Source organism: Lissotriton vulgaris, chromosome 4_1, assembly GCF_964263255.1.
Source record: "Lissotriton vulgaris chromosome 4_1, aLisVul1.2, whole genome shotgun sequence".
Classification (NCBI taxonomy): domain Eukaryota; kingdom Metazoa; phylum Chordata; class Amphibia; order Caudata; family Salamandridae; genus Lissotriton; species Lissotriton vulgaris.
This window is the reverse complement of record NC_141691.1, coordinates 2044019480-2044046741: the sequence shown is the minus strand read 5'-3', so window position 1 is coordinate 2044046741 and position 27262 is coordinate 2044019480. Positions and strand designations below refer to the sequence as shown.

At 46.6% G+C, this 27262-nt stretch overlaps 1 protein-coding gene across 1 annotated transcript in view; it reads left to right on the top strand.

The window, feature by feature from the left end:
* Nucleotides 1–27262, top strand: part of NUGGC (nuclear GTPase, germinal center associated) — a 1233257-nt gene that overhangs the window by 1151330 nt on the left and 54665 nt on the right. The window contains exons 27-28 of the mRNA XM_086966431.1: nt 1412–1659; nt 11125–11275. Of these exons, the coding sequence (XP_086822557.1) occupies nt 1412–1659; nt 11125–11275 (399 nt within the window). The remainder of the gene's footprint in view (nt 1–1411; nt 1660–11124; nt 11276–27262) is intronic.

Sequence of the window (27262 nt, the reverse complement as noted above, 5' to 3'; positions counted from 1 at the left end):
GAGGTTTAAAGATCGTCCTAGACGGGAACTGTACCTTGATGTAATTGGAAAACCTTTTGATAGGGCCTTGTATTTCAGGTTCAGAGCAGGAACCCTTCCCCTTAACTCTTTCATTGCAAGATGGAAATCCCAAATGGAAATGTCCGAGTTATGCCCAGCTTGTCTCGCCAAACCGGAGTCATTGGCACATTTCATGTTTGAGTGCAGCGAGTACGCAACTCCAAGGAGGGTCTGGCTTAAAAACTTATGCCGCCAGTTGGGCACTAGGAGTCATGAGGCAGCAATTAGGATACTTATATCCGATAGTAGTGTACCCTATGCTTGTGCCTTGGCCAAATTTTTATCATGGGCTTGGTCTATTCGAGCCAAAAGGCTAAAATTGACTGTTTAATTCTATTTTAAAAAATGTCTTAACCCAATGAATTGCCATTTTTTCTCGATTTAGCAATCTGTAAAAACTCAATTAATTAATTGGCTAGTTTTACTTGTGCAAACAATTATCACTGAAACTACTGTCCTTTTTATTGTTACGCACACAGACAAAAAAGTCTTTTTTAAATCTATTACTGTTCTTACTTGTACCATATGATTTATTGAGTTGCTTTTATGATAATTGTTTTATCGAAATAAAGCATTTTGACTTGACTTGACTTGATAGGTTGGATTTTTCCCCGTAAGCCATCTACTTACACTGCCAGCCAATAGTTGGAATCTTAAATTAGTTATTATATATTTATACACCTGGACCCGCTCTTTGCTCTGCAGTAATGAAATGTCTAATATCTCTAGCCCAATGCTGATACACCTTGTCCAGATGCATATGCCTTGGTGTGCCTTATCTCACTTTGATCGATGTTCTGCTGGCCCTGGATTGGGGTGCAACAGCGTGCCCTTGGAAAAGATGCAGATGGTTGTCCATGTGGAAATGGTAGCCCTCGCTATATGGTATCTGTAGCACAGCTGTTTCTCTGAAAAAATATAGACAGTTTCCAATACATCAGTTCTCATCATCTACAATGGATACGTATTTAAAGCATTCTTTAATGTGTTACGTTCCTGTTACACTTCACTGATACAATTATGATGCTGTTTCACTAACAAAGAAAGCAGTCAGAAAAATTCATGTTCTTGGAGCTGTAAAACAGTTAACATGGCTGTGACATAGTTTATCTTTTTAGAGTTCTACTGCTAATATGTGCATTCTGATTATTGCATAGTCCCTGTTGACAAACCATTTACATCTCAGTTTTCTGCTTTTAAATCAAATATTATCCATTGAGTAGAACAATGTCATCCTGCTGAAAAGTGTATTTTACTTGTCTGTATGTAAAGTTATTTTCTCCTAACTCTTCCGTATAACAATCTTATTATTAAGTTTTGACATTAAAAAAAACTACAATGTTATGTTTAGGACCCGACTGTAAAGAGGGAGTCAGAATCTGCGTATTCCAGCTCTTGCTCATCATCACAGGTGCTGCAGGATCCAGCAGCTCCTGGTTACCTCATACATACTCTTGGCCGTAAGAGGGTTGGAGATTACAGCCAGCCTGTGCTGATCAAAAAACAGAAATCTGCAAGTCTGACACCACAACGGAGGTCATCTTCCCCTTCATTTTCATCCACAGAAGGAAGCAGTCAGCACAGTTATTATTCAAACAGGTATTCAGTTTTGTAGTTTCAAAGTGGTCTGATTTTCATATGGTTTATGACTGACTAAATATTCAGCAGAAATCTCGCCACTTCAAATTTCAGGAGTCAAAATATTTATTAGGCAATTATCATTCAGATAAAATGAGTGATTCCTAGACATGGCTGAAACATTTTTTTAAATTATTCTTCGGGTAGATCTGATTCCCTATCATGGCTTCTTCATCCAGTGTTTGTGTATTTGCGTTGGCTTGTTTTTTAACCTTTGCATACACAATTATTTACAAAAGAGAAAGGTAATGTAGGGAAATTAATCAGCAAGGGTCATTGCAGCCCTGGTAGAGATGCTGCTCTTTACAGCGAGACTCTTGCAGTGCTTCTCATGGTGCCATCAGTCATGGAGTGGAGAGAACTCAGCTGTTCTCAGGGTATAGATTTCTGTTTTACCATGAAGGTATCTGCTGGTTCACACATAGCATGTTTTTGTCAGATTTGTGTTACCCTCTGCATGCAGTATACAACTTTCCATTATTGGATCTATCTGATAGACTTCTAGCTGCAGACTCAGTAACTTTGAATTTCCACAGCTTTTGATTTAGTAGCACATCCACCTCATTGAAAATAACTAAACTTTCATGAGTGAGATGGACAGTGTATGAGGTCCAGTACCCAAGAGGCCACCATCACTTAGATTTTCTAGCTCACATTTGTGAAGGGAGCTTCCTCGGAGCTCTGGTCTTATTCTCTTGATATAGATTGGTATTTACCACCTGGGTCTGTGGTCCGCCCCACTTCTTGGCTAGTCATTTCTTCTGATATTTTATCATAGAAGCATTTGTTTTTTCTTCACAGTGTCAAATATTCCTAAGAAGTCTCTCTTCAGGAACTGTGGTTGTAGCAAAAAAGCACCTTCGTGCTGATGATCTTCAGTATAGGTGTATTTACTGACTATGTTCTCCACACAGGTTTCGGTAAGTGCAAGCCTCGTATGAGGTTTTCCACCAAAATCTTGCAAGGCAGCGGAAATGGAGTGCTTAATAGTTTGAAGAAAGAAAAATATATTCTCTCAGATAAGGAATCCTGTCATCCTCAAAGAGGGCGCAAGAAGGCAGCCAGGCTCTGGAAAATGTTTACCTGCATTAATATCTGAATCTGCAGGCATTGTAGTCCTGAGAAGAGTCATAAAAAGGTGAAGGAGCCAAATAACTCTAAAGTGAGTTTTTCAACAAACTCCAAAAATAGAGTTTCCCAAGGACCAGAAAGGACTGGGTATCAAGTATTTATCAAAAAGGAATCCTTTCTGTGTATTAATCTTTCCTTTGGTGACCAAAAGGCCTACCCATTCAAATCATTACCAGTGTTATAATTATGGTATTGACAAAGATATTTCAATAGATAATCGTACTCCACACTAGAAAATCGTTTTTTTACTCTCGAAAGTTTATTATGCAGAAACATTTATGTTAAAAAACCATTGTTTTAAAATTGCAGACAATTAGTATTATAATTTGGGTGCTCTGGTACAATCTTAAATGCTATCTAACAATTCCGTTTTACGGTATCTACCTCAGAGTCACTCCCCATTAAAAAGATCATGCATATTTATGCTCACAAAATAAATACAAAATACATATACAACATATACATTTAAGAGTCCCACTGTCGACGCGTTTCGGTGCGTAGGTTACAATTATGGCACCTTCCTCAGGACGGACGAGTTTAAAACCACAAGATAATTTTACTTCTTTTTGAAGTATAGGGATTAGGGTCCTTCTATTGATTTCCAGGACAGCTGTATCTCCTTATGTAGTTGCAGATAGATTCTTTCACTATGAGGTCTTTTTGGATCATTGACTTTCATAGGTTTCTTAATGACACGTGGTTAAATAATGTCTATCAAGCAGGTGCATGGTTACTGATGAACACCGTCTGGGTTAGGTTGTTATGCCGTGCCAATAACTTTTGCGTCAAATGCGGACAATCAGGCTGTTCTTTATTTCACCCTTTTAAGAGGTATCTTTGTACCAATTCCGGGCTATATTGTCCCTTTTCGCCCGATATGCAGCGTTCTCTCCTTTTCATTAAGGGGGGATATTTTCTGTACAGTCCTCTCCCAACCTTTAAAGACGGACACTCAGCGAACCTGTTCCTCACGGCTTCCTGCTTTCTCCACGACTGGTTCCAGTCGTGGAGAAAGCAGGAAGCCGTGAGGAACAGGTTCGCCGAGTGTCCGTCTTTAAAGGTTGGGAGAGGACTGTACAGAAAATATCCCCCCATCTTTAGTGCACAATTACAGCACTCATTAAGAAACCTATGAAAGCCATCCTGTCAGCAACGCTCCCGTCAGCAAAGCCTTCATCATTGACAAATCCACTGGGAAGACGCACGTTTCAATTGTTGACCATGCCTCACCTAGCAAAGTGACTCCAGCTGGTCCTAGAGAAAGGCGATGGGGACTCTGATGACATTGGTTACTTTGGACCCGAGTTCCAACTAATCGTCAGTTATAATGCAAGGATCTGGAGGACAATCACGAATATCCACAACCAGGAGGTCTTGAAGCTAAAAATCCACTTATGAGAATGCATTCTGACGCCACGCTACCTTGCCGGCCGACCGAGAGTGAAAACCAGTCATGAAAATAAAACGGAGGACGGTTGATACTGACTGACTTCAAACCGCGCAAATCTATAACAAATAATACACACTGCATTAGAAACATCAGAAAAATGTATACATTTATAATAGATACAATCAGATGTTACCAGATTTTAGACAAAGAAACTTCATTTAAGAACAAATTCAGCACAGACAGCAAGAAAATTAGTTTTTTGCCCTGAAGGACTCCGAGAGGACGAAACGCGTTGGCTACAGACTTTTTTTATCTTGGCGAAAAAGAAGTCATGAATAAATAATTTAATGAAACAACTCTGCTGAACTGCCATTCCTTTGCTGAAATGTGATCTATAAATGGTTATATACAACTAATGACTTCTTGTTAACCTTAACTTGAATTAGAGTGCTGGACCATTGTGTGTTGTTTTATGGTAAAGTGAGACACTTTATGTCTTAGGAGATTTAGGGGTTTTGGATCTCTGGTCCTCAGCACCTTGCCTGTTTAGATAAAATTTTATTAAGGATAGGTGCAATTTTATCTTGCCTCAATGCCCGTTCTGTTTGCATTAGAGTTACCCTAGATAGAAGATGGGACAACTATGCTGTGTGACATGCAGACTATGATGTAGACCTCTTGTTAGTTGTAGCATATTCTGACTTGAGAAGTTTTACTTGCTCAGCAGTGTTGTGCTATTGGTACTGTGGGGGCCGGGGGGGAGGGGGGGGGGTATTTGGCTGCTATGTCTGCATTCCTTTTTCTGCTGAACCAGCTGTCCCTCTTTAAGTCCCCTGTTATGCGTTTTTCTGAAAGGTTTGACAAATATATTCCAACTCTTTTTGAGGTTCCCCAGTGGAACTTGAATCTGGTTCTTACCTTTTAATGGGGACTGCATTTGAGCACCGTACGAATGTCAACCTTTACATCTGTGTTTTAGTTGCTATCACTTCAGCTAGATGGATTAGTGAGCTTCAAGCCCTTTGCTGCCATTCTCCCTTCACCTCTTTCTATGCTGATAGGTGTTGCAAGCCGGGGCTGTTTTCCTTCCGAAGCTGGTGACCCCTTTCCATCTTGCTCAATCCATCGTCCTTTCAACCTTATATCCTCCCCCACCCCCATCCTACTGAAGAGAAGGAACAGTTACATTTGTTGTGTTTTAGGTGGGTGGTCAATTACCACCAAGGACTTTCGATTGGATGGTCCAGTTCTTGGGTATTCTGGGGCCAAAAAGGTTTTGCGGTGCATAAAAGCACTCTTTCATGATGGATCATCCTCTGCATTAAGACTTACTATATCGTAGCCAAGAAGGATCATCCAGAAGGCATTAGGGTCCATTTCATCAGGGCTATGTCTTGAACTTCTAGCCTTGCGAAGGGGGTTCCTATTGTAGAGATCTGAAGGTAGCAATGAAGGCGTCCGCACACATCTTCGCTAAGCACTGTTGATGCTCCGCCATCTGATAAACAGTGAGAAGATCAGAGTGGCGAAGTGGGAATAGCCAGCTCTGTTGGTCTCCTCTTCAGATATACAGGTCTCAGTTGGGAGAACATCTCCCAGAAGAGTAAAGAAAGAAGGGAAGGAAATAGTTTCTGAAGCCATGTCAACACCAGCGCCGACATTCTCTGGGCGAGCTCAGCCTCAACAATTAATATTAGTGTCCACAGGTGGCATGCCTGGCTCCACATCTCCAGGTTCAAACCCAAGGTCCAGCAGCATCTCCTCAACCTCTATTTGACTTGTAGCATCTCTTTGGGTCCCAGGTCTATGACATACTTGATAAGATAAAAAAAAGAGCATAGAGATTGCAAAATCTATAGATGCCCTGCAAGCCTCCTTTCGGAAACAGTCCTGGTAGAACTAAAGCAACCTTGCTAGACCATCCACAATCTAACCAAAGACAGCAGCAGGTAGAAGCTAAACTGGGGATGCTTATGGAGAAAGAACAGGAGTAAGGGCAGAGATGCAGCTGGTAAAGGAGCTTCCACGTCAAAGCATTTATGATTACATGACACTTGTCAGGGGGTGATGACAAGCTTTCCTCTTAATGAAATAAATGCCATTATATCAGTGGGCATTTGTGATGGTTTGCAAAAGCTACTTCCTAGATCTCTTCACGACGATTCTCAACATCCTTCCCCACAGACACACCCTCAGCACAGTTCATCTTCACCTCCTCCAAGAAGAGGTCTAAGCACTCCTCCAGAAGAGCACAATAGAGAGACTCCCTCCACACCAACAAGGGGCCAGTACTTATTCCCTGTACTTGATCTTTCCCTAAAAGGACAGCCTCTCAGACCTATCTTAGGCCTCAGGCCTCTCATTTAGCAGCTGATGCCCATTTCAGCCCGGTTGATTACTCAACGTCAGAACTGTCATGCGCCTTTTGGGCATGATGGTTTCATGCATCTATGTTGTGCCTTACGCCAGGTTCTATATGCACCCCTACAAAAGTGCCTCAAGCGGCAGTGGTCACGGACTGGTGGTCACATCTAGTGATGGTGCAGGGGAGCAATCGCTACTTTCTGGAGTCGTGAAACAGCAACAAACTGTTGCACCTCGACAATAGGGCATGTTGCCACCTCAGTACTGAGGCCGCCACATCAATTACTGCAAGCCTTTTTCCAGCTCATTCAAGGGATGGTAGCCCTTAGCCAGATGGACTACACAATTACAATGTTCTGCCAAAAGAGAAGGGCGGCACACGCAGACCTGCCAACTCACCCGGTTTCACCTAATGTCACACGATTTCGGGTCCCTTCACATGGTCACCAGGTGAGAAGTCGAAATCCCCTTGTGGAGAAAACGAGCTAAAAACCACAGTAAACAGTGGATTTCAGGCTCGTTGTCAGAGGCAGTAACCACTTTCTATTAAGGGGACTGAAAGCAACCCCAGTACATCGGTACCACCCTTAATGACCCTTTGTTTTTTTGGGTGTGTGGAGGTGCTTGATGAGGGTCAGAGTGGTTCTTATGCAACTCTTAACGAGGCCCCGGCCCCGTCCACTCCTCATACAGTGAATTTAGTTTGTAAATTGGCAGGTATGCACACACTCCTCTCGGTTTAGCAGTTTTAGTTTGGCATTGAGCAATTTGCTGCAACGTACCACTAGCGGAAACTTCCAAGAGTGGACAACAACGTTGCAGACCTGCCCAACAGGACACATCAACAAGTACATGAGTAGGAACAACACCTGCAAGTCCATCTAAGGTACTTCCTGTGTTGGGGTAACCCACAGATAGACAGACCTCTTCTCTAGCTTCAAAAATGGCCAAACGTTGCCTCCAGATACCCACAGTGGAAAATGTTAGTTCACTATTACATCAGCACCAAACAGCTGGACTCCTTAAGGCCTAGTATCCAGGACATCGTCTGCAGAGGTTCGGCCTTGCCTAAACTGTCATATGCCTACACTTCGCTGCTGTTATAGCTTACATGCAAAACAGGGGCTATTTATGGATGGGTCTTAAGAGGGTTATACTCCCTCAATTACACCCTACCCCTGTTTGATAACATGCATATGGCCACTTCCATCTTGTGCATTAATTGCATCAGACACCTTCTAAACACACAGTAGCTGTTCAGCATTGATTGCGTGGTCTTCCTTACTACACCACTGCTCTCTTAGCTTGATCTACTAAGCTCTTCCTTACATTCTACTTCAGTATATGTTGCTTCAGAATCATCTGCTGACTGACAATATGTCGGAAAAAAGCACCTAAGTCTCATTTGAATTCATTGTAGATTTCCTTACTTTGTACATTTCAATTTTTCAGATGTTTTTGCTTATCCTTCCATTGTCTTTATTTAACTTTAACCAAGTCCTCACAACACTCATGGGGCCACTGTTTGTGCCCCTTCGAATTCCTGTCCTTGAACGTTGCTTTCTTTGTGAGCATTACTTTACTCAGATGTATTGGTGCTCTACAGGCACTCACTATACAAGAGCCCTTCATCCAGGTTCATAAAAATAGGGTTGATCTCAGAACAAATCCCACATTTCTCCCCTTTGCATCTCAATCAAACTCCCAGTCTTCTTTTTGCTGCCTGATTCTGTTTCAGAAAAAGCTTTACCCATGCTAGTTCTTATGCATTGCATTGTCAGGGTGAAGCCTTTTCATTAGGTTTAACCAGTTCTTTTCTGACTTCATGGATCCTCACAGGCCTACCCATTTCTAAAGCTGGCTTAGCCAGGTCCGTGGTCAAGTGAATCCAAACCTGCTACCACAAAGCCAAGAGCATCCTAGCTGTATCGCACAGGGCACACTCCACCCATAAAAAAGGAGCAACTAGGATTTTCCCAACATCCTCCCTGGGAACCATTCTTCATCGCAGTTCTCTTCTCCTATCAAGTAGTTTACATTGGACAATGTGCATAGTGCACCATACCACACTCAATTTAATTCTCAATGCATACTTCACCCACTTTGCAAAAACAGTGGAGTTGGTGCCCATGTGAATTACCTTCCAGGGCACGAGTTGCAGCATATCCATGACTCAGAAGACTGCTTTGAAGAAATGAAATGAATGAAACTTATATAGCGCACGACTTACCCTGGGGCATCTCAGCGCTTGCTTAGGGAACCCGTCCTGGTATTCCCCTGTGAGATAACCCTGACAGGGTATCCACAAGGTGAAAGCCAGGCATCCCACCGCGAGGGGCCGTTGTGGAGATTAAGCAAGCTATTGCCCAGAGTCGCAGAGTGTGAACCCGTGAGTCGAGGAGGCACCGGAGCGAGAATTAACGAGTCCGTGGAATTTTTGAGCCTAAGACCCGCCGAGGCGGGGAATTGAACCCTGGTCCCGGGCCGAACTCAAGCTCCAGGTCTGCCGCCTCTAACCCCTGAGCCACACTTCTCCACCAAGAAAAATGACTGGCAAATGTCTGAGCCTAATACTACATAGCACAAGTATGCATCACAAGTGAATGTAAAGCAGTACTCTGTAAGTAACATTTTCTTTTTGCCACATTTCTTGCAGCCTTTCCAATGGCAAAGCAATTTTTGGAGTCTGAACCATGATAATGGCTTCTGCACCTGCAACACTGTTTTCCTCCATGTTTCCCAAGGAAACTAGCAGCCCTCTATTTTTGGTAAAAAGCTAAACCAAAGGGGATGATGGACCGAGTGTTGAACTGTGCAAGCACTCACCCCCAGTCAACTGATCTGGGTTGAATCCATCATCATTCTTTAGCTCAAAAAAAGTTCAGACATGGCCATATGCAAATCAGTCTGACCCTGTGCCTCATGGGAACAGTCCAGCCCGAACTGCCAAGCCATGTCTTCCCTGGACCGTAAACAAGCATCATGGGACCGGTTTCTGGCTAATCAGCTGCCATCAGCCAGGCTTGCTTGAATCCAGTGGCAAAGTGAGCAAGGGACTCCCGTCTGGGCATACCCTGCCAACTTATGACGAACAAAGCAAAACCAAAGGGGATGATGGACCATTCTTCTACTCACTCATCCATATGTATACTCACCCATCCACCTCTGACTCGCTTATTCATCATCTTTGTGAGTACTTATTCATTGTTTCAAGCACTTCTATCCCTCTCTTTGCCTGGTTCTTACATTCACCAACGTACCCATTCATCTAACTCACAATATATACTAAGAACTGTCTCTCCGGCTTTGTCAGTTCATGTTGTTGTTTAGTTTTCTATCTTAATGCTGATAAGATCAATGCCAAGTCTACCGTTACATATATGCATATGTTTCTGTGGGTAGTTTAAATGCCTCCTGCCTTTGCTCTGAATGTCAAGGGCTGTCGAGCTAATCACAGTCAATCAGCCTCTCATGCATTGCAGTACAACTGGTAAAACAGGAGCAATATACATAACATCTGTTTTGATAACTTTGAGTGTCCTTTAAGCTTGGAAAATGCGGGGCGCATACATCAAATCGCTGCACATGCTCTGTGCATCACACTCGTGCTTTACCCACCCAATTTAGAGGTGGGGGAGTGCCAGGTTTTCACCAGTGCCACTCTGCTATCGGAAACAAATAATGAACAGTTTGACCATCACAGGGCCATTGGTGAATGTATGTCAGAACATCTGGTTCTTTTCTAAACCATGTCCTAGAGAGGTGACTTACCTGGAGTCTGGAAAACAAAGAGAAGAGGTAAACATGGAGGCAATCCTGCCACAAATAATCATACATCTTCAAGCCGAAAAACCAAACTCCTACTGTGAGTGCCTTTAAATCCTTGCCAGTATTGACTAGTTTAAGAAGTCTAAGAAACATACATACGTCTTTAGAGTAAGTGGTGGTAGAGCACCCCCTAAACAACTCTGTCAAATTCTCAAAAGTCTATCTGGTTTAGCCAATCCTCTTGCATTTTCCTTAAATTATCCAACAAACACGATGTCCTAAACAAATTGATATTTGTATATATGGACCACTATAATAGTTTGGTACCCATAGTTAAATTATGTTCTTGCCTGCCAGTGTTCAAATTTTCTTTTGATAGTGCTCCATTTCCATTTAATACAGCCAGTGATCCTTCCACACGCTTCACCATAGGCCTATCAAACACAAAATTTTAACTTCGAAGTCTACAAGCATTCCCCAGATCTTTTAAGGCAGCTATGCTTCATCGGATCATCGCAGTGTTTTATGATATTAATGTATCAAATATTCATACTAGGAGAATGTTTGCCAATGTAACTTATTCATTGCTAAATGTCACAGAAATTGTGATGGCTTTGTATGTCTAACGTAAAGACGTCTTGCGATGCCTATCTTGCTGCCTGCTTAATGTTTTGTCCAGGCTTAATTTACAGTCTTAAAGGAATTTGCAAGTAAGATCTACAACTCTAAAAGCTGTCTTGTGTTTCTGTGCTCCACATCTTGTTTTGTTTAAGCAGCATGCTGAGTCCCACAAGACCAAGTCTCTGGGCTCCTGCAACACAATGTCCCGTCAAGAACGAGAATACCTCCAAAGAAGGCCCTTTCAAGTACCTCCAGCCTGCTACCATTGGTGCATCTGCCTATGAGGTGCCCTGTCCCAGTAATGTAAGTGAAAATACATATTCTACATAGAATTTCGAAGAAAAATGGTTGCTACATAATTTTCTGGCTTGGTTGGTTGTTAGGAGTTCTTTAGTGTGTGGGAGTAAAATGCCCAGGTATATCCTGGACTTGTTACAGCCTTGTTCTCCTATTTGATAACATGCATATGGCCAGTTCCATCTTGTGCATTAATTGCCTCAGGCACCTTCTAAACACACAGTAGCAGTTCAGCATTGATTTGTGTGGCCTTCCTTGCTACACCACTGCTCTCTTAGCTTGATCTACGAAGCTCTTCCTTACTTTCTGCTTCAGAATCATCTGCTGACTGACAGTATGTCGGAAAAAAGCACCCAAGTCTCACTTGAATTCATTGTAGATTTCCTTACTTTGTACATTTCAATTTTTTCAGATGTTTTTGCTTATCCTTCCATTGTCTTTATTTAGATTTTTATAACATTCAAAGGATCCTTGACATTGTGATTGGCCATCACAGCCATCTTAGTAATCTTAACAACCATAACACTAATAACAAAGGCCAGATGAAGGACCAAGCGTCATCGCAAAGCACTGCAACTATTGGACTGTGGTCCTCAAAATATTGTATGGAGTGCGCAGACTTTGTTTCTCCTTTCAAAGGCTTTGTTTAAAAGGCTTCGAACAAATGTTGCGTAATATTGTGTAACATACATTTCAATTAGTCCGAGTCTCGTCTTCTCTTTAATGAAGACCTTACAGACATACGTTTGAGGACCTGGGCAAACCCTGCTAAGACCTCACTGTCAGTCGAATGGTTGCCAGGCACATCACCCTGCTCTAGGTGATCCATATTTCCTCACTTATCACCCTACTTCAGAAAGTCTAGTGATACCGGTTGAGTCGCCAAAATCTAACTAAAATTGTTCCCCACTGCTTCCCTTACAGGGAATCAAAAGTAAAGGAGAACTCTGGAAAAATAATCTTTTCTTCCGCAAACTTGGCTCTTCATTTTGTTTGCACCAGCTGACTCCTCTGCAGCTACTCTGACACTTTATGGAACTTGGTCAGGTTCTGCCGATTGTTAAAGATGAAGCCAGTGCTATGCTTTCACAGGCTATGCAGAGCGGCCATAATATGACAAATTCTGTTGCTGGTTGGATCAACTGATTCTTGGGAGAGCCATAGGCACCAGTGTGTCGCTTCGCTGGCACGCCTGGCTGCTTTTCAGTGGATTTTCATGGGACACTCAGGCGAGCCTTGTGGACACGCCATTTGATGGTTCCCATCTTTTTGAGGACAAAGCAGATTTGTCCCTATAGAGCTTCAAAGTCAGTAGGATCAAGGCACTCCCTGGGCCTTTCTGCTTCCTCATGTAAATTAGTAGAAAAATAAAAACTGAGAAATCACATTCGCGGAAACCTAGCCATGGAAAACCAACTTTAGGGAAATTCAAATAAATCGAAAGTTAAAGGAAAGATAATTTTTTCCAAACTCGTACACTTCAGTGAAGATAAGGGGTAGTGAAAGTATGTTGAGTTCAAGGATGGGCGAAGTTTAGGGACGAGTGTTTTTTAGAATTCAGGGATCAATCAATCAATCAATCAAAGCATTTGTATAGCGCACTACTCACCCGGGGGGTCTCAAGGCGCTAGGGGAGGGGGGGTCCGCTACTGCTCGAATAGCCAGGTCTTGAGCTGCTTCCTGAAGGCGAGGTGGTCCTGGGTCAGGCGGATGTGGGTCGGGAGGGAGTTCCAGGTCTTGGCGGCGGGGTAGGAGAAGGACCTTCCCCCTGTGGTGGCTCTTCGGATGCGTGGGACGGCGGCGAGGGTGTGGTTTGTCGATCGAAGCTGGCGTTTGGGAGCGTAGAAGTTGAGGCGGCTGTTGAGGTATCCTGGGCCTTGGTTGTGCAGGGCTTTGTGTGCGTGGGTGAGGAGACTGAAGGTGATTCGCTTGTTGACCGGGAGCCAGTGCAGGTCTCTCAGGTGTCCGGAGATGTGGCTGCGGCGGGGGATGTCCAGGATGAGTCGTGCTGAGGCGTTCTGGATCCACTGGAGTCTCTTCTGGAGTTTGGCGGTGGTTCCGGCGTAGAGGGAGTTGCCGTAGTCCAGTCGGCTGGTGACGAGTGCCTGGGTGACCGTCTTCCTGGTCTCGGTGGGGATCCACCGGAAGATCTTGCGTAGCATGCATAGGGTATTGAAGCACAATGAGGCGACGGCTTTGATTTGTCTGGTCATGGAGAGGGAGGAGTCCAGGATGAAGCCCAGGTTGCGTGCGTGGTCCGTTGGTTTGGGTGCGCTGCCTAGGGCGGGGGGCCACCAGGAGTCGTCCCAGGCGGAGGGTGAGGATCCCAAGATGAGGACTTCCGTCTTATCAGAGTTCAGTTTCAGGCGGCTGTTCTTCATCCATTCGGCTACCTCTTTCATCCCTTCGTGTAGGTTAGCTCTGGCGGTGGCGGGGTCGTTGGTGAGGGAGAGGATCAGCTGGGTGTCATCGGCGTAGGAGATGATGTTGAGGTTGTGCTGGCGTGCGATGGCTGCGAGGGGACTCATGTAGATGTTGAAGAGGGTTGGGCTGAGCGAGGAGCCTTGAGGAACGCCGCAGATGACTTTGGTGGCTCCTGATCTGAACGGGGGGAGGCGGACTCTCTGTGTCCTACCGGCGAGGAAGGAGATGATCCACTCCAGTGCCTTCTCCTGGATTCCGACGTTGCTGAGGCTCTGTATTAGGGTGCGGTGGCAGACTGTGTCGAAGGCCGCAGAGAGGTCTAGGAGGATGAGGGCCGGCGTTTCTCCGTTGTCGAGCAGGGCTCGGATGTCATCGGTTGCTGCGATCAGGGCGGTCTCGGTGCTGTGGTTGGCTCGGAAGCCAGACTGCGAGAGGTCGAGGGATCCAATCGTCTCGAGGAAGGCGGCCAGCTGCTTGTTGGCGGTCTTCTCGATGACTTTTGCGGGAAACTGGAGCAGCGAGATGGGTCTGTAGTTCTTGAAGTCGATGGGGTCGGCTGATGGTTTCTTCAATAGGGCGCTGAGTTCTGCGTGCTTCCAGCTCTCCGGGAAGGTAGCGGTGTTGAAGGAGGTGTTGATGATGTCCCGTAGGTGGGGTGCGATGATAACGTCAGCTTTGTTGAAGACGTGGTGGGGGCAGGGGTCGGTCGGAGATCCGGAGTGGATGGAGTTCATCGAGCGGATGGTGTCTTCAGTGCTGATCGTGTTCCAGGCGCGGAGGGTGGTGGTGGGGGGCGGTGGTTCGGTTGTGGCGTGCGTCGGTTGCGTGCTGAAGCTGTTGTGTATGTCCGCGATCTTGTTGTGGAAGTAGGAGGCGAGGGAGTTGCAGAGGTCTTGCGAAGGGGTGATGTCGTTGTTTCCGGCGTTGGGGTTGGAGAGCTCCTTAACGATGTTGAAGAGTTCCTTGCTGTTGTGTGCGTTTTGTCCAGTCGTTCCTTGAATGCCGTCTTCTTGGTGGTGCGAATCAGTTGGTGGTGTTTTCGTGTGGCGAGTTTGAGGGCACTCATGTTGTCCGGGGTGGGGTCTCTGCGCCAGGTGTTCTCAAGGGCTCTGCAGTTCTTCTTGGAGCACTTGAGTTCGTCGGTGAACCAAGGGGCTTTCTTGCTGCCGGGTCTGCTAGGCGGGGTCCTCAGAGGGGCGAGGTCGTCTGCGCAGTCGCTGATCCACTTCGTGAGGTTGGTGGCCGCTTGGCTGGGGTTCGTTGCGCTGGTGGGTGGGCTTTTAGAGGTGATGAGGAGTTTTTAGAGATCAGGCATGAGTGAAGTTAAGAGTGTGAGGGGTTTTAAAGGGTTCATGGATAGGAGGAGTTTATATGTAGAAAAGTTGCAAGGGTTTTTTAGGGTTCAGGGATGAGTAGTGTTTTAGCAGTAGTGAGGGAGTTTTAGATACAGAAATGGGGAGAGTTTAGGAGTAAAAATGTAAGGGATTAGCAATGGGTGGAGTTTAGGTGTGGCGAGGGGTTTTTATTGTTCAGAGATGGGTAGAGTTTAGGGTTAAAAAGTTTAGGGATCAGTGGAGTTTGAGGGTCAGGAATGTGTGACGTTTATGCATGGAGATCGATTTACAAAAGGGGGTGGTGATGAACAGAGTGTCTGAATTGAGCAGACCACTCTTACCCAGTCCAAAGATCAGGGCTTGATCCATCACCGTTATTTATCTCACTGCCCCATCCCAGCTCAGAACCTGGCTATATGCAAATCAGTCTGTCCCTGGCCCAGTGCATCATGGGAACAGGGCAGACTAAACTACCAAGCCAATTCTTTACCAGAAAGGAGACAAGCTACCGGGGACCGGTTTCTGGCATTTCAGCCTCTTCGGCCCGGCTTGCTTGAATCCTGATGGAGCAGTGAGAAAGGGACTCATGTCTGAGTATACCCTGCCACACCTATAGTGGCCAAAATCGATTTACAAAAGGGGGTGGTGATGAACAGAGTGTCTGAATTGAGCAGACCACTCTTACCCAGTCCAAAGATCAGGGCTTGATCCATCACCGTTATTTATCTCACTGCCCCATCCCAGCTCAGAACCTGGCTATATGCAAATCAGTCTGTCCCTGGCCCAGTGCATCATGGGAACAGGGCAGACTAAACTACCAAGCCAATTCTTTACCAGAAAGGAGACAAGCTACCGGGGACCGGTTTCTGGCATTTCAGCCTCTTCGGCCCGGCTTGCTTGAATCCTGATGGAGCAGTGAGAAAGGGACTCATGTCTGAGTATACCCTGCCACACCTATAGTGGCCAAAATCGATTTACAAAAGGGGGTGGTGATGAACAGAGTGTCTGAATTGAGCAGACCACTCTTACCCAGTCCAAAGATCAGGGCTTGATCCATCACCGTTATTTATCTCACTGCCCCATCCCAGCTCAGAACCTGGCTATATGCAAATCAGTCTGTCCCTGGCCCAGTGCATCATGGGAACAGGGCAGACTAAACTACCAAGCCAATTCTTTACCAGAAAGGAGACAAGCTACCGGGGACCGGTTTCTGGCATTTCAGCCTCTTCGGCCCGGCTTGCTTGAATCCTGATGGAGCAGTGAGAAAGGGACTCATGTCTGAGTATACCCTGCCACACCTATAGTGGCCAAAATCGATTTACAAAAGGGGGTGGTGATGAACAGAGTGTCTGAATTGAGCAGACCACTCTTACCCAGTCCAAAGATCAGGGCTTGATCCATCACCGTTATTTATCTCACTGCCCCATCCCAGCTCAGAACCTGGCTATATGCAAATCAGTCTGTCCCTGGCCCAGTGCATCATGGGAACAGGGCAGACTAAACTACCAAGCCAATTCTTTACCAGAAAGGAGACAAGCTACCGGGGACCGGTTTCTGGCATTTCAGCCTCTTCGGCCCGGCTTGCTTGAATCCTGATGGAGCAGTGAGAAAGGGACTCATGTCTGAGTATACCCTGCCACACCTATAGTGGCCAAAATCGATTTACAAAAGGGGGTGGTGATGAACAGAGTGTCTGAATTGAGCAGACCACTCTTACCCAGTCCAAAGATCAGGGCTTGATCCATCACCGTTATTTATCTCACTGCCCCATCCCAGCTCAGAACCTGGCTATATGCAAATCAGTCTGTCCCTGGCCCAGTGCATCATGGGAACAGGGCAGACTAAACTACCAAGCCAATTCTTTACCAGAAAGGAGACAAGCTACCGGGGACCGGTTTCTGGCATTTCAGCCTCTTCGGCCCGGCTTGCTTGAATCCTGATGGAGCAGTGAGAAAGGGACTCATGTCTGAGTATACCCTGCCACACCTATAGTGGCCAAAATCGATTTACAAAAGGGGGTGGTGATGAACAGAGTGTCTGAATTGAGCAGACCACTCTTACCCAGTCCAAAGATCAGGGCTTGATCCATCACCGTTATTTATCTCACTGCCCCATCCCAGCTCAGAACCTGGCTATATGCAAATCAGTCTGTCCCTGGCCCAGTGCATCATGGGAACAGGGCAGACTAAACTACCAAGCCAATTCTTTACCAGAAAGGAGACAAGCTACCGGGGACCGGTTTCTGGCATTTCAGCCTCTTCGGCCCGGCTTGCTTGAATCCTGATGGAGCAGTGAGAAAGGGACTCATGTCTGAGTATACCCTGCCACACCTATAGTGGCCAAAATCGATTTACAAAAGGGGGTGGTGATGAACAGAGTGTCTGAATTGAGCAGACCACTCTTACCCAGTCCAAAGATCAGGGCTTGATCCATCACCGTTATTTATCTCACTGCCCCATCCCAGCTCAGAACCTGGCTATATGCAAATCAGTCTGTCCCTGGCCCAGTGCATCATGGGAACAGGGCAGACTAAACTACCAAGCCAATTCTTTACCAGAAAGGAGACAAGCTACCGGGGACCGGTTTCTGGCATTTCAGCCTCTTCGGCCCGGCTTGCTTGAATCCTGATGGAGCAGTGAGAAAGGGACTCATGTCTGAGTATACCCTGCCACACCTATAGTGGCCAAAATCGATTTACAAAAGGGGGTGGTGATGAACAGAGTGTCTGAATTGAGCAGACCACTCTTACCCAGTCCAAAGATCAGGGCTTGATCCATCACCGTTATTTATCTCACTGCCCCATCCCAGCTCAGAACCTGGCTATATGCAAATCAGTCTGTCCCTGGCCCAGTGCATCATGGGAACAGGGCAGACTAAACTACCAAGCCAATTCTTTACCAGAAAGGAGACAAGCTACCGGGGACCGGTTTCTGGCATTTCAGCCTCTTCGGCCCGGCTTGCTTGAATCCTGATGGAGCAGTGAGAAAGGGACTCATGTCTGAGTATACCCTGCCACACCTATAGTGGCCAAAATCGATTTACAAAAGGGGGTGGTGATGAACAGAGTGTCTGAATTGAGCAGACCACTCTTACCCAGTCCAAAGATCAGGGCTTGATCCATCACCGTTATTTATCTCACTGCCCCATCCCAGCTCAGAACCTGGCTATATGCAAATCAGTCTGTCCCTGGCCCAGTGCATCATGGGAACAGGGCAGACTAAACTACCAAGCCAATTCTTTACCAGAAAGGAGACAAGCTACCGGGGACCGGTTTCTGGCATTTCAGCCTCTTCGGCCCGGCTTGCTTGAATCCTGATGGAGCAGTGAGAAAGGGACTCATGTCTGAGTATACCCTGCCACACCTATAGTGGCCAAAATCGATTTACAAAAGGGGGTGGTGATGAACAGAGTGTCTGAATTGAGCAGACCACTCTTACCCAGTCCAAAGATCAGGGCTTGATCCATCACCGTTATTTATCTCACTGCCCCATCCCAGCTCAGAACCTGGCTATATGCAAATCAGTCTGTCCCTGGCCCAGTGCATCATGGGAACAGGGCAGACTAAACTACCAAGCCAATTCTTTACCAGAAAGGAGACAAGCTACCGGGGACCGGTTTCTGGCATTTCAGCCTCTTCGGCCCGGCTTGCTTGAATCCTGATGGAGCAGTGAGAAAGGGACTCATGTCTGAGTATACCCTGCCACACCTATAGTGGCCAAAATCGATTTACAAAAGGGGGTGGTGATGAACAGAGTGTCTGAATTGAGCAGACCACTCTTACCCAGTCCAAAGATCAGGGCTTGATCCATCACCGTTATTTATCTCACTGCCCCATCCCAGCTCAGAACCTGGCTATATGCAAATCAGTCTGTCCCTGGCCCAGTGCATCATGGGAACAGGGCAGACTAAACTACCAAGCCAATTCTTTACCAGAAAGGAGACAAGCTACCGGGGACCGGTTTCTGGCATTTCAGCCTCTTCGGCCCGGCTTGCTTGAATCCTGATGGAGCAGTGAGAAAGGGACTCATGTCTGAGTATACCCTGCCACACCTATAGTGGCCAAAATCGATTTACAAAAGGGGGTGGTGATGAACAGAGTGTCTGAATTGAGCAGACCACTCTTACCCAGTCCAAAGATCAGGGCTTGATCCATCACCGTTATTTATCTCACTGCCCCATCCCAGCTCAGAACCTGGCTATATGCAAATCAGTCTGTCCCTGGCCCAGTGCATCATGGGAACAGGGCAGACTAAACTACCAAGCCAATTCTTTACCAGAAAGGAGACAAGCTACCGGGGACCGGTTTCTGGCATTTCAGCCTCTTCGGCCCGGCTTGCTTGAATCCTGATGGAGCAGTGAGAAAGGGACTCATGTCTGAGTATACCCTGCCACACCTATAGTGGCCAAAATCGATTTACAAAAGGGGGTGGTGATGAACAGAGTGTCTGAATTGAGCAGACCACTCTTACCCAGTCCAAAGATCAGGGCTTGATCCATCACCGTTATTTATCTCACTGCCCCATCCCAGCTCAGAACCTGGCTATATGCAAATCAGTCTGTCCCTGGCCCAGTGCATCATGGGAACAGGGCAGACTAAACTACCAAGCCAATTCTTTACCAGAAAGGAGACAAGCTACCGGGGACCGGTTTCTGGCATTTCAGCCTCTTCGGCCCGGCTTGCTTGAATCCTGATGGAGCAGTGAGAAAGGGACTCATGTCTGAGTATACCCTGCCACACCTATAGTGGCCAAAATCGATTTACAAAAGGGGGTGGTGATGAACAGAGTGTCTGAATTGAGCAGACCACTCTTACCCAGTCCAAAGATCAGGGCTTGATCCATCACCGTTATTTATCTCACTGCCCCATCCCAGCTCAGAACCTGGCTATATGCAAATCAGTCTGTCCCTGGCCCAGTGCATCATGGGAACAGGGCAGACTAAACTACCAAGCCAATTCTTTACCAGAAAGGAGACAAGCTACCGGGGACCGGTTTCTGGCATTTCAGCCTCTTCGGCCCGGCTTGCTTGAATCCTGATGGAGCAGTGAGAAAGGGACTCATGTCTGAGTATACCCTGCCACACCTATAGTGGCCAAAATCGATTTACAAAAGGGGGTGGTGATGAACAGAGTGTCTGAATTGAGCAGACCACTCTTACCCAGTCCAAAGATCAGGGCTTGATCCATCACCGTTATTTATCTCACTGCCCCATCCCAGCTCAGAACCTGGCTATATGCAAATCAGTCTGTCCCTGGCCCAGTGCATCATGGGAACAGGGCAGACTAAACTACCAAGCCAATTCTTTACCAGAAAGGAGACAAGCTACCGGGGACCGGTTTCTGGCATTTCAGCCTCTTCGGCCCGGCTTGCTTGAATCCTGATGGAGCAGTGAGAAAGGGACTCATGTCTGAGTATACCCTGCCACACCTATAGTGGCCAAAATCGATTTACAAAAGGGGGTGGTGATGAACAGAGTGTCTGAATTGAGCAGACCACTCTTACCCAGTCCAAAGATCAGGGCTTGATCCATCACCGTTATTTAACTCACTGCCCCATCCCAGCTCAGAACCTGGCTATATGCAAATCAGTCTGTCCCTGGCCCAGTGCATCATGGGAACAGGGCAGACTAAACTACCAAGCCAATTCTTTACCAGAAAGGAGACAAGCTACCGGGGACCGGTTTCTGGCATTTCAGCCTCTTCGGCCCGGCTTGCTTGAATCCTGATGGAGCAGTGAGAAAGGGACTCATGTCTGAGTATACCCTGCCACACCTATAGTGGCCAAAATCGATTTACAAAAGGGGGTGGTGATGAACAGAGTGTCTGAATTGAGCAGACCACTCTTACCCAGTCCAAAGATCAGGGCTTGATCCATCACCGTTATTTATCTCACTGCCCCATCCCAGCTCAGAACCTGGCTATATGCAAATCAGTCTGTCCCTGGCCCAGTGCATCATGGGAACAGGGCAGACTAAACTACCAAGCCAATTCTTTACCAGAAAGGAGACAAGCTACCGGGGACCGGTTTCTGGCATTTCAGCCTCTTCGGCCCGGCTTGCTTGAATCCTGATGGAGCAGTGAGAAAGGGACTCATGTCTGAGTATACCCTGCCACACCTATAGTGGCCAAAATCGATTTACAAAAGGGGGTGGTGATGAACAGAGTGTCTGAATTGAGCAGACCACTCTTACCCAGTCCAAAGATCAGGGCTTGATCCATCACCGTTATTTATCTCACTGCCCCATCCCAGCTCAGAACCTGGCTTTATGCATGGAGAGGCATTTGTAGGGGGCAGGGATGGATGGTGCTTAATGAGTAGGGAGGGTTCAGCTAAATAAAAGCATCCAAAGTAATTGACAGTGTATATCGTATTAATGCAAACTTGTCATCGAACGTAAAGGATTGAAATAAATACCTGCGACAAAAATGTGCCCATAAGCAGTACCATAAAGGGTCCGGCAGAGCCCATTGAAGCTACCAGCTTACTGAAAACCATAAACTGTATGACTATCTCTTACACTTCCTCATCAATCACACTGCTAAGTGATGTGCCCCATAACACAGTAAACGCATCTCGAGGGCAATCGTAGATGACATGGAAACACTTCCCACATAAGATCAACACAAAAACAACACACTTCCTTCTACACACCCTACATGGTGCAGCATGCTACCTGTATAGCAAGGTTTCTGCATGCCACGTAAATGTATTAAGCACACTATTTTATAAAACAGTACTGTGACTGCAAAACAGTGTGCTTCAAATATGAGTGTGGTGAGTAAAATGGAGGAAGAGGGGTAATGAGGCATAACATTAAACCATTTAGAGCTAAACCTCAGCTACACCCTGTAGGTAGGTGATTGGTTACAATTGTAAATCAAAGTGACTTAATTCGGATGCGAAGAACAAAATCCCACTCAAAGAAAATGACAAGAAATGTCACTGTTCTGAAGGTAAATAAAAACAGACCAAAATTTGGAAGCTTAGCTGGTGGAATAGCCTAACGTGACCTGACTTCAGTTGTCAAAGATCACTCCTTGTACGTGAACATGCAAACTCAACATGCAGCATTTTTACCAATAGCAGAGCAGCAGGAACGTGCTCTAATAATGAATAAAATAACTTTTTTTTTTTTTACCCATCTCAAACACCTGCATTTTTTCTATCCTTCTCTTTATGTCTGGGTATAATACTAAAGCTGTTTTAATAAACCCTGGCAGCCAAAAAGCATTTAAAAAACGGGCTTATCTAGTATCAGTGATGCAAGGATGTAGCAGTAATAAAATCAATAAAGCATGTGACTGTCTGCTGGGTGAAATACACTAAGATCCTGCCAATCTGCTGAGGATTACTATTCGCCATCCAGCAGCATTGCTGAGGCACTTAAAGCTTATCAGATTGTGATAAAGCGGTTGCCTTGCAGGGGACGGCGAAAACAGAATAAGTAATTGAGCATTATGCCGAATGATACTTCGTACCTCAGTGAGGAAGACGCCACCGCCTTAGAATCCTAGAATGTCCCAATTGCTGTCTAGGCTGGATCGTTCAAGGAGCAGTGACTTCAGCATCCTGCCAGATCCTGACGCTTACAAAGAACATTAGGAAACCCTCCTTCCCGTCGAGTATCACCATTTATGAAGTCCATGTGTGGAACGCTGGATGTGGTTGCTGAGGAACGAAGCTAGCAGTCTTCCAAATCATATCTGTAAATTGTGATGTTCCACGAAGGGGCTACACATATTGTAGCAGTGGATAGTAGGGTGGCAGAAGTCGTGGTGTTTTCTTATCACCAAACAAACCATTTGTCACTGTTCCGAATTCTTGCAACTCTAAGTGAGGTACCTTAGGTTATTCAGTCCCTGATTAGTTACTGCAAGGGAAACATTGTGAAAGGTAAGTGGGATAACAATGCCTCACCAGGAAGTGCACTATCCTGTTCATAGGAAATAATACTCCCTTATCCAGTTCTAGAGTAAATGGTGCATCAAATTCTATCAGTAATCCCTATCAAGTTGGAAAGGCAACAGACTTGCAACCTGGCTTATGCCAACTGAGGTTTGGATGAAAAGACCACCCACACCCCATGAAAGGCTTTGTCAATACTTCCAGATCAGTTAGTTTGTATTCCAGTTCCTGTTCTTCAGCCACTCAATTACAAAGTGTATTTTTCATCAACATCTTAATTTACAAAAGCAGAGTTTGCAAAATCCCTGAATGCCAACCTAAGGGGGAAGCTGACAAATTTGAGCCATGCCGTTTTGTATACAAAGCCAAACATCTGGCTTATTAGTTATACAATCAAGAACAAAAGAATTTAGTAAAGCCCATTACTGATGGGGAATTGTCAAGCGCCAACGCAGCACCTGAAAAATATGGTGTGTACAATATATGAGGTGGAGATATAGTTCTACCATCAGAAAAGATGGCTTATCACTGCCACAAAGGGCAAAGATGTTATTGTTAATGGTACAAGGGAAAGGAGGGAGGCTTAGTAATAGGACCAGGTATGAAGAGGAACAAAACTGTAGTTCTCTTCACACCTTGCCACTGTTCTCAAGGTTCCCAGGTTCTGTTGAATAGAAGCAGCATCTTGAAAGAAGTCTCTACTGGACCTTGCATGTATAACTTCAGAAGACATCCACTATTTGAGGCTCCTGTCTAGACGTCGCACTCTTTAGCAAGTTCAGTATTGATATACATTACCAGCCTTAGTAACTGGGTTAGAAAGGTAAATCAGCCATGAAAAGATCTATAGCATGATATTCGAATTACAATGAACCAGAAAATCTACACTGCACTCATGGGAAGAAATAATGAAGTTCAAAGTAAAACCTGATCTGGAAACCTACCAAGGAGATCATAGCTCCAATCAGTACAAGAAAGGAAGGTCGGTGTGGCATGGAGGAATGGGCTTGGGCTGCTGGTGCACTAGGAGAAGTGCATAATGGTCCACCCTCCTGGCGAGTGCAGCTTTACTGAACAAGAGCAGATCAAAGGCAGAGAACGCCAATATATCTGCAGTGGCTTCATGAGAAGCTTTTACTTGGATATTGCCGTTTGATCAAAAGGTCAAGGATGATGACTGGTTAATGTTTTAAAAAGATCATGAAATATGCTGTTCTCAAGCAGCATTGGTTACTGTAGAAATCTCTTCATATGCATCCTACGTTGTGCCAGTGCAAACAAGGGAGGACAATAGCTGTTTTGCTATATGGGTTTCCAGAACCTTGTCTGGTACCATTCAGTCTTTTCTAGTGCCCAGATGTAATGTATCAAGTATTAAATTGGAAGGTGCAGAGGCTCAGTGGAGATATTCAACGCAAATGATATGCTGGGAAATATCAAGAAAGAGTTTCCATTCTTGTTTGAGCATAATGACAACGCTTTGAAACCAAGTGACAAGCACATAAACTACAATAACACAATCATTTTGCTTTGTGGTGATTTTAGTGCTAGCCTGGCGCAATGAATGGTTAGAAGAGAAATAATTGAACGGGCATACTCTAGACAGATATACAGCAGGTACAGTAAGAATGGGAGGCGCCTAACAGCCATGCTGGTAGCAAGTGGGTTAAGAGTATTAAATGGGAAAACAAAGGCAGACACACCAGCTAAAATACCTTCAATGTTGGCAAAAGTACCAGCAGCGATTATGTTCTTCTCAGTGTACAGGTATGCACTCGGTGCTGGATATGGTAGTAGAGCCAGGAATGGAAGGTGATCATGATGAGCCTATTCTTACTTGTTTGTTCCTTCCCTGGATTACGCTGGATGTTGCAGAGAGCTCAACATCCTGCTCTGCTCATTCCTCCTGAAGATCAGTTGTAGCAGTAGTTCTGTTGAGTTTCTTCGGAAGGCTCGGTTTGCTAGGACAGTTTCATTTAGGGACACTGGTTACACCCATAATTGACTGCAGTTCTGAGAGACATCTGATTTGGTTTTGGTAGTGGTGGTTCTATTGTTTATCTACAGGTGTTCCTCTTACCACCGTCTCCCTGTCTAGAAGAGGGTGCAGCAGGTATGCTGCACTGCACACTGTTGTGGAAAAAGAATGAGAACTTGATACCAGTGGTGACAGGAATCTTCTTTACTTCTTGGTGGTCAGCAACACAAGCAGTAGCTCTTATAGCAGAGAGGTCTCTGGACTCCGATGTCCACTAATTCACAGACTTGTCTTGGTCTTAGTCTTGTCTTGAGCACCTACAGACAATATAGGAAGGAAAACAGTCTAACCGGGACATTGCAGTCCATGCAATACAAGTCAGCTTCATAATAATAATAATATACCCGCATTTAAACTAACTGGCCCTTTTTGAATTTAGGAAAGTCTATGTAATAAAAAAAGACATGGAGAGCCTGGCTGCTTATGAGGCACATACTGGTTTCACAAAATGAGGATTGAACACATGGCAGGTGCTGGGATGGGATTGTCCCCTGCATGGTGTACAATCATGTCCACTTACCTGTCTGTGTTCCTGACAATATCTGGTATTCAGTTTTATTTTATTTTTTTCGGTTTTTGTTTTCTGTTTTTTTTAGATATTGGCCCCAGACTTCTGCTAATCTAGCATGTGAGCATAGCCCTTAACTTTCTACTGGTCCTGTAAGTTAAGAGGTGCACCAAGCAAGCCTTCTGTAGTGGTAGAGGGACTGCTGCCCCCACTCCCTGCCCCCAAGGTTCACCCTTGTAGCGCAGTGGTGGTATCATACCGGGTTTTGTTGACTGCATCATGTAAATTGAATCCTCCTAGCCATTTTCCCAAAGTCCTACTGCTTATGCTGAACTCGAAACCCGAATGCTGAGATCCCTTGTATCTGAAAGAACCGCATTAGTGTTAGATTCCTTACCTTAGAATATCCCCAGGCATCTGACTGGGTCCGGAAAGTTTTCGTCAGCAGTACCCCTGCGCGTCGGTAGTCTTCTTCGGCTCCGCATCCATCGTCGGCGTCCTGATCACCGGGAGGAAGTCGTCGGAGTACTTAAACGCCGCCGCTGACGTCACTTTTTGACTACCTTTTTTGGTCTATTTTGACTATCTTTATCTGAAAGAAACACGTTAGTGTTAGATTCCTTACCTTAGAATATCCCCAGGCGTCAGTCTGGATCCGGAAACTTTTGCGTAGCAGTACCCCTGTGCGTCGGTAGGCGTCGTCTGCAGGCGTCCCCTGCGGCTCCGCGTCCGTCGTCGGCGTCGTGCGCCGTGATGACGTCGCTGGAGTACATAGACGCCGCCTCCGCGCGCTGACGTCAGTTCTTCTTTTTTCCGCGCCAGTGGACGCAGATCTGAAGAGCAGTACTCCGGTCTTTGACCAAGTTTTTCAATTGTTTTTTCCTCTACGGTGCCTGATAGGATGCCTGGGTTTAAGAATTGCGATGACTGTGAGCGCACGATGTCGGTCACAGACCATCACCACCTCTGCCTCCGGTGTCTGGGCCCTGACCACGACGTGGACTCCTGCGTCGACTGCCGGGCCCTTACCAACAAGGCTAGGCGGGAGCGGTCCCGCAAGCTGCTGGAGCTCCGGGTGTCGGCCCCACGTCGGGACCGGGAGCGGTCCCGGTCCGGCCGGAGGTCGAGAGAGCGTTTCGAGGGAGCGGTCGCGGAGCCGCGCCGGGCGCTCCGGAAGTCGACACCACTCGTCAGGCTCGTCAGGTAAGAAGCACAAGAAGTCGGGGCGTCGTCATCGTACCCCCGACTCCCCCCGACGCTCGCGCGATGCGGCCGGGGGCTCGGGTGACCCCAACCCCGCGGCTCCGCGAGAGTCGCCGGCGCGGCCTGCCTCATACCCTCCGGTCCCTGGGCATGGCGCGACGCCTGAGGAGATCGAGGCGTTCCTCATGGCCATGAGGGCGCTCGCTTCTCCGACGGGGCCTACGGCGCCTTCGGGCCCAGTGCTACCGTCTGGGGGCCCTAGCGGTTCGGGTGTCCCTGCCTCGGCGCCGTCGGGTGCTCCGGCCCCGGCGCCGCCGACGGCTCCGACCCCGGCGCCGCAGGGGCCTTCGGGATCGGCGCCGGCTGGTCTTCCGGCCTCCCCGGCGCCGTTGCCATCGGGGTTACCCCCGACGCCGCCCCCGCGCGGCGCCGGTTCTCCACTGCCGGTTCCGGCCGGCGGTGGGGTTCCGACGCCGGCTCCGGGCGGCGCCGTCCCCTTACCTTCTCCGACGCCGGACGCGGCGCCGGACGGGCGTCGCACGACGCCGGTCCCGGCGCCGATGGGGCCCATGAACCCCGAGG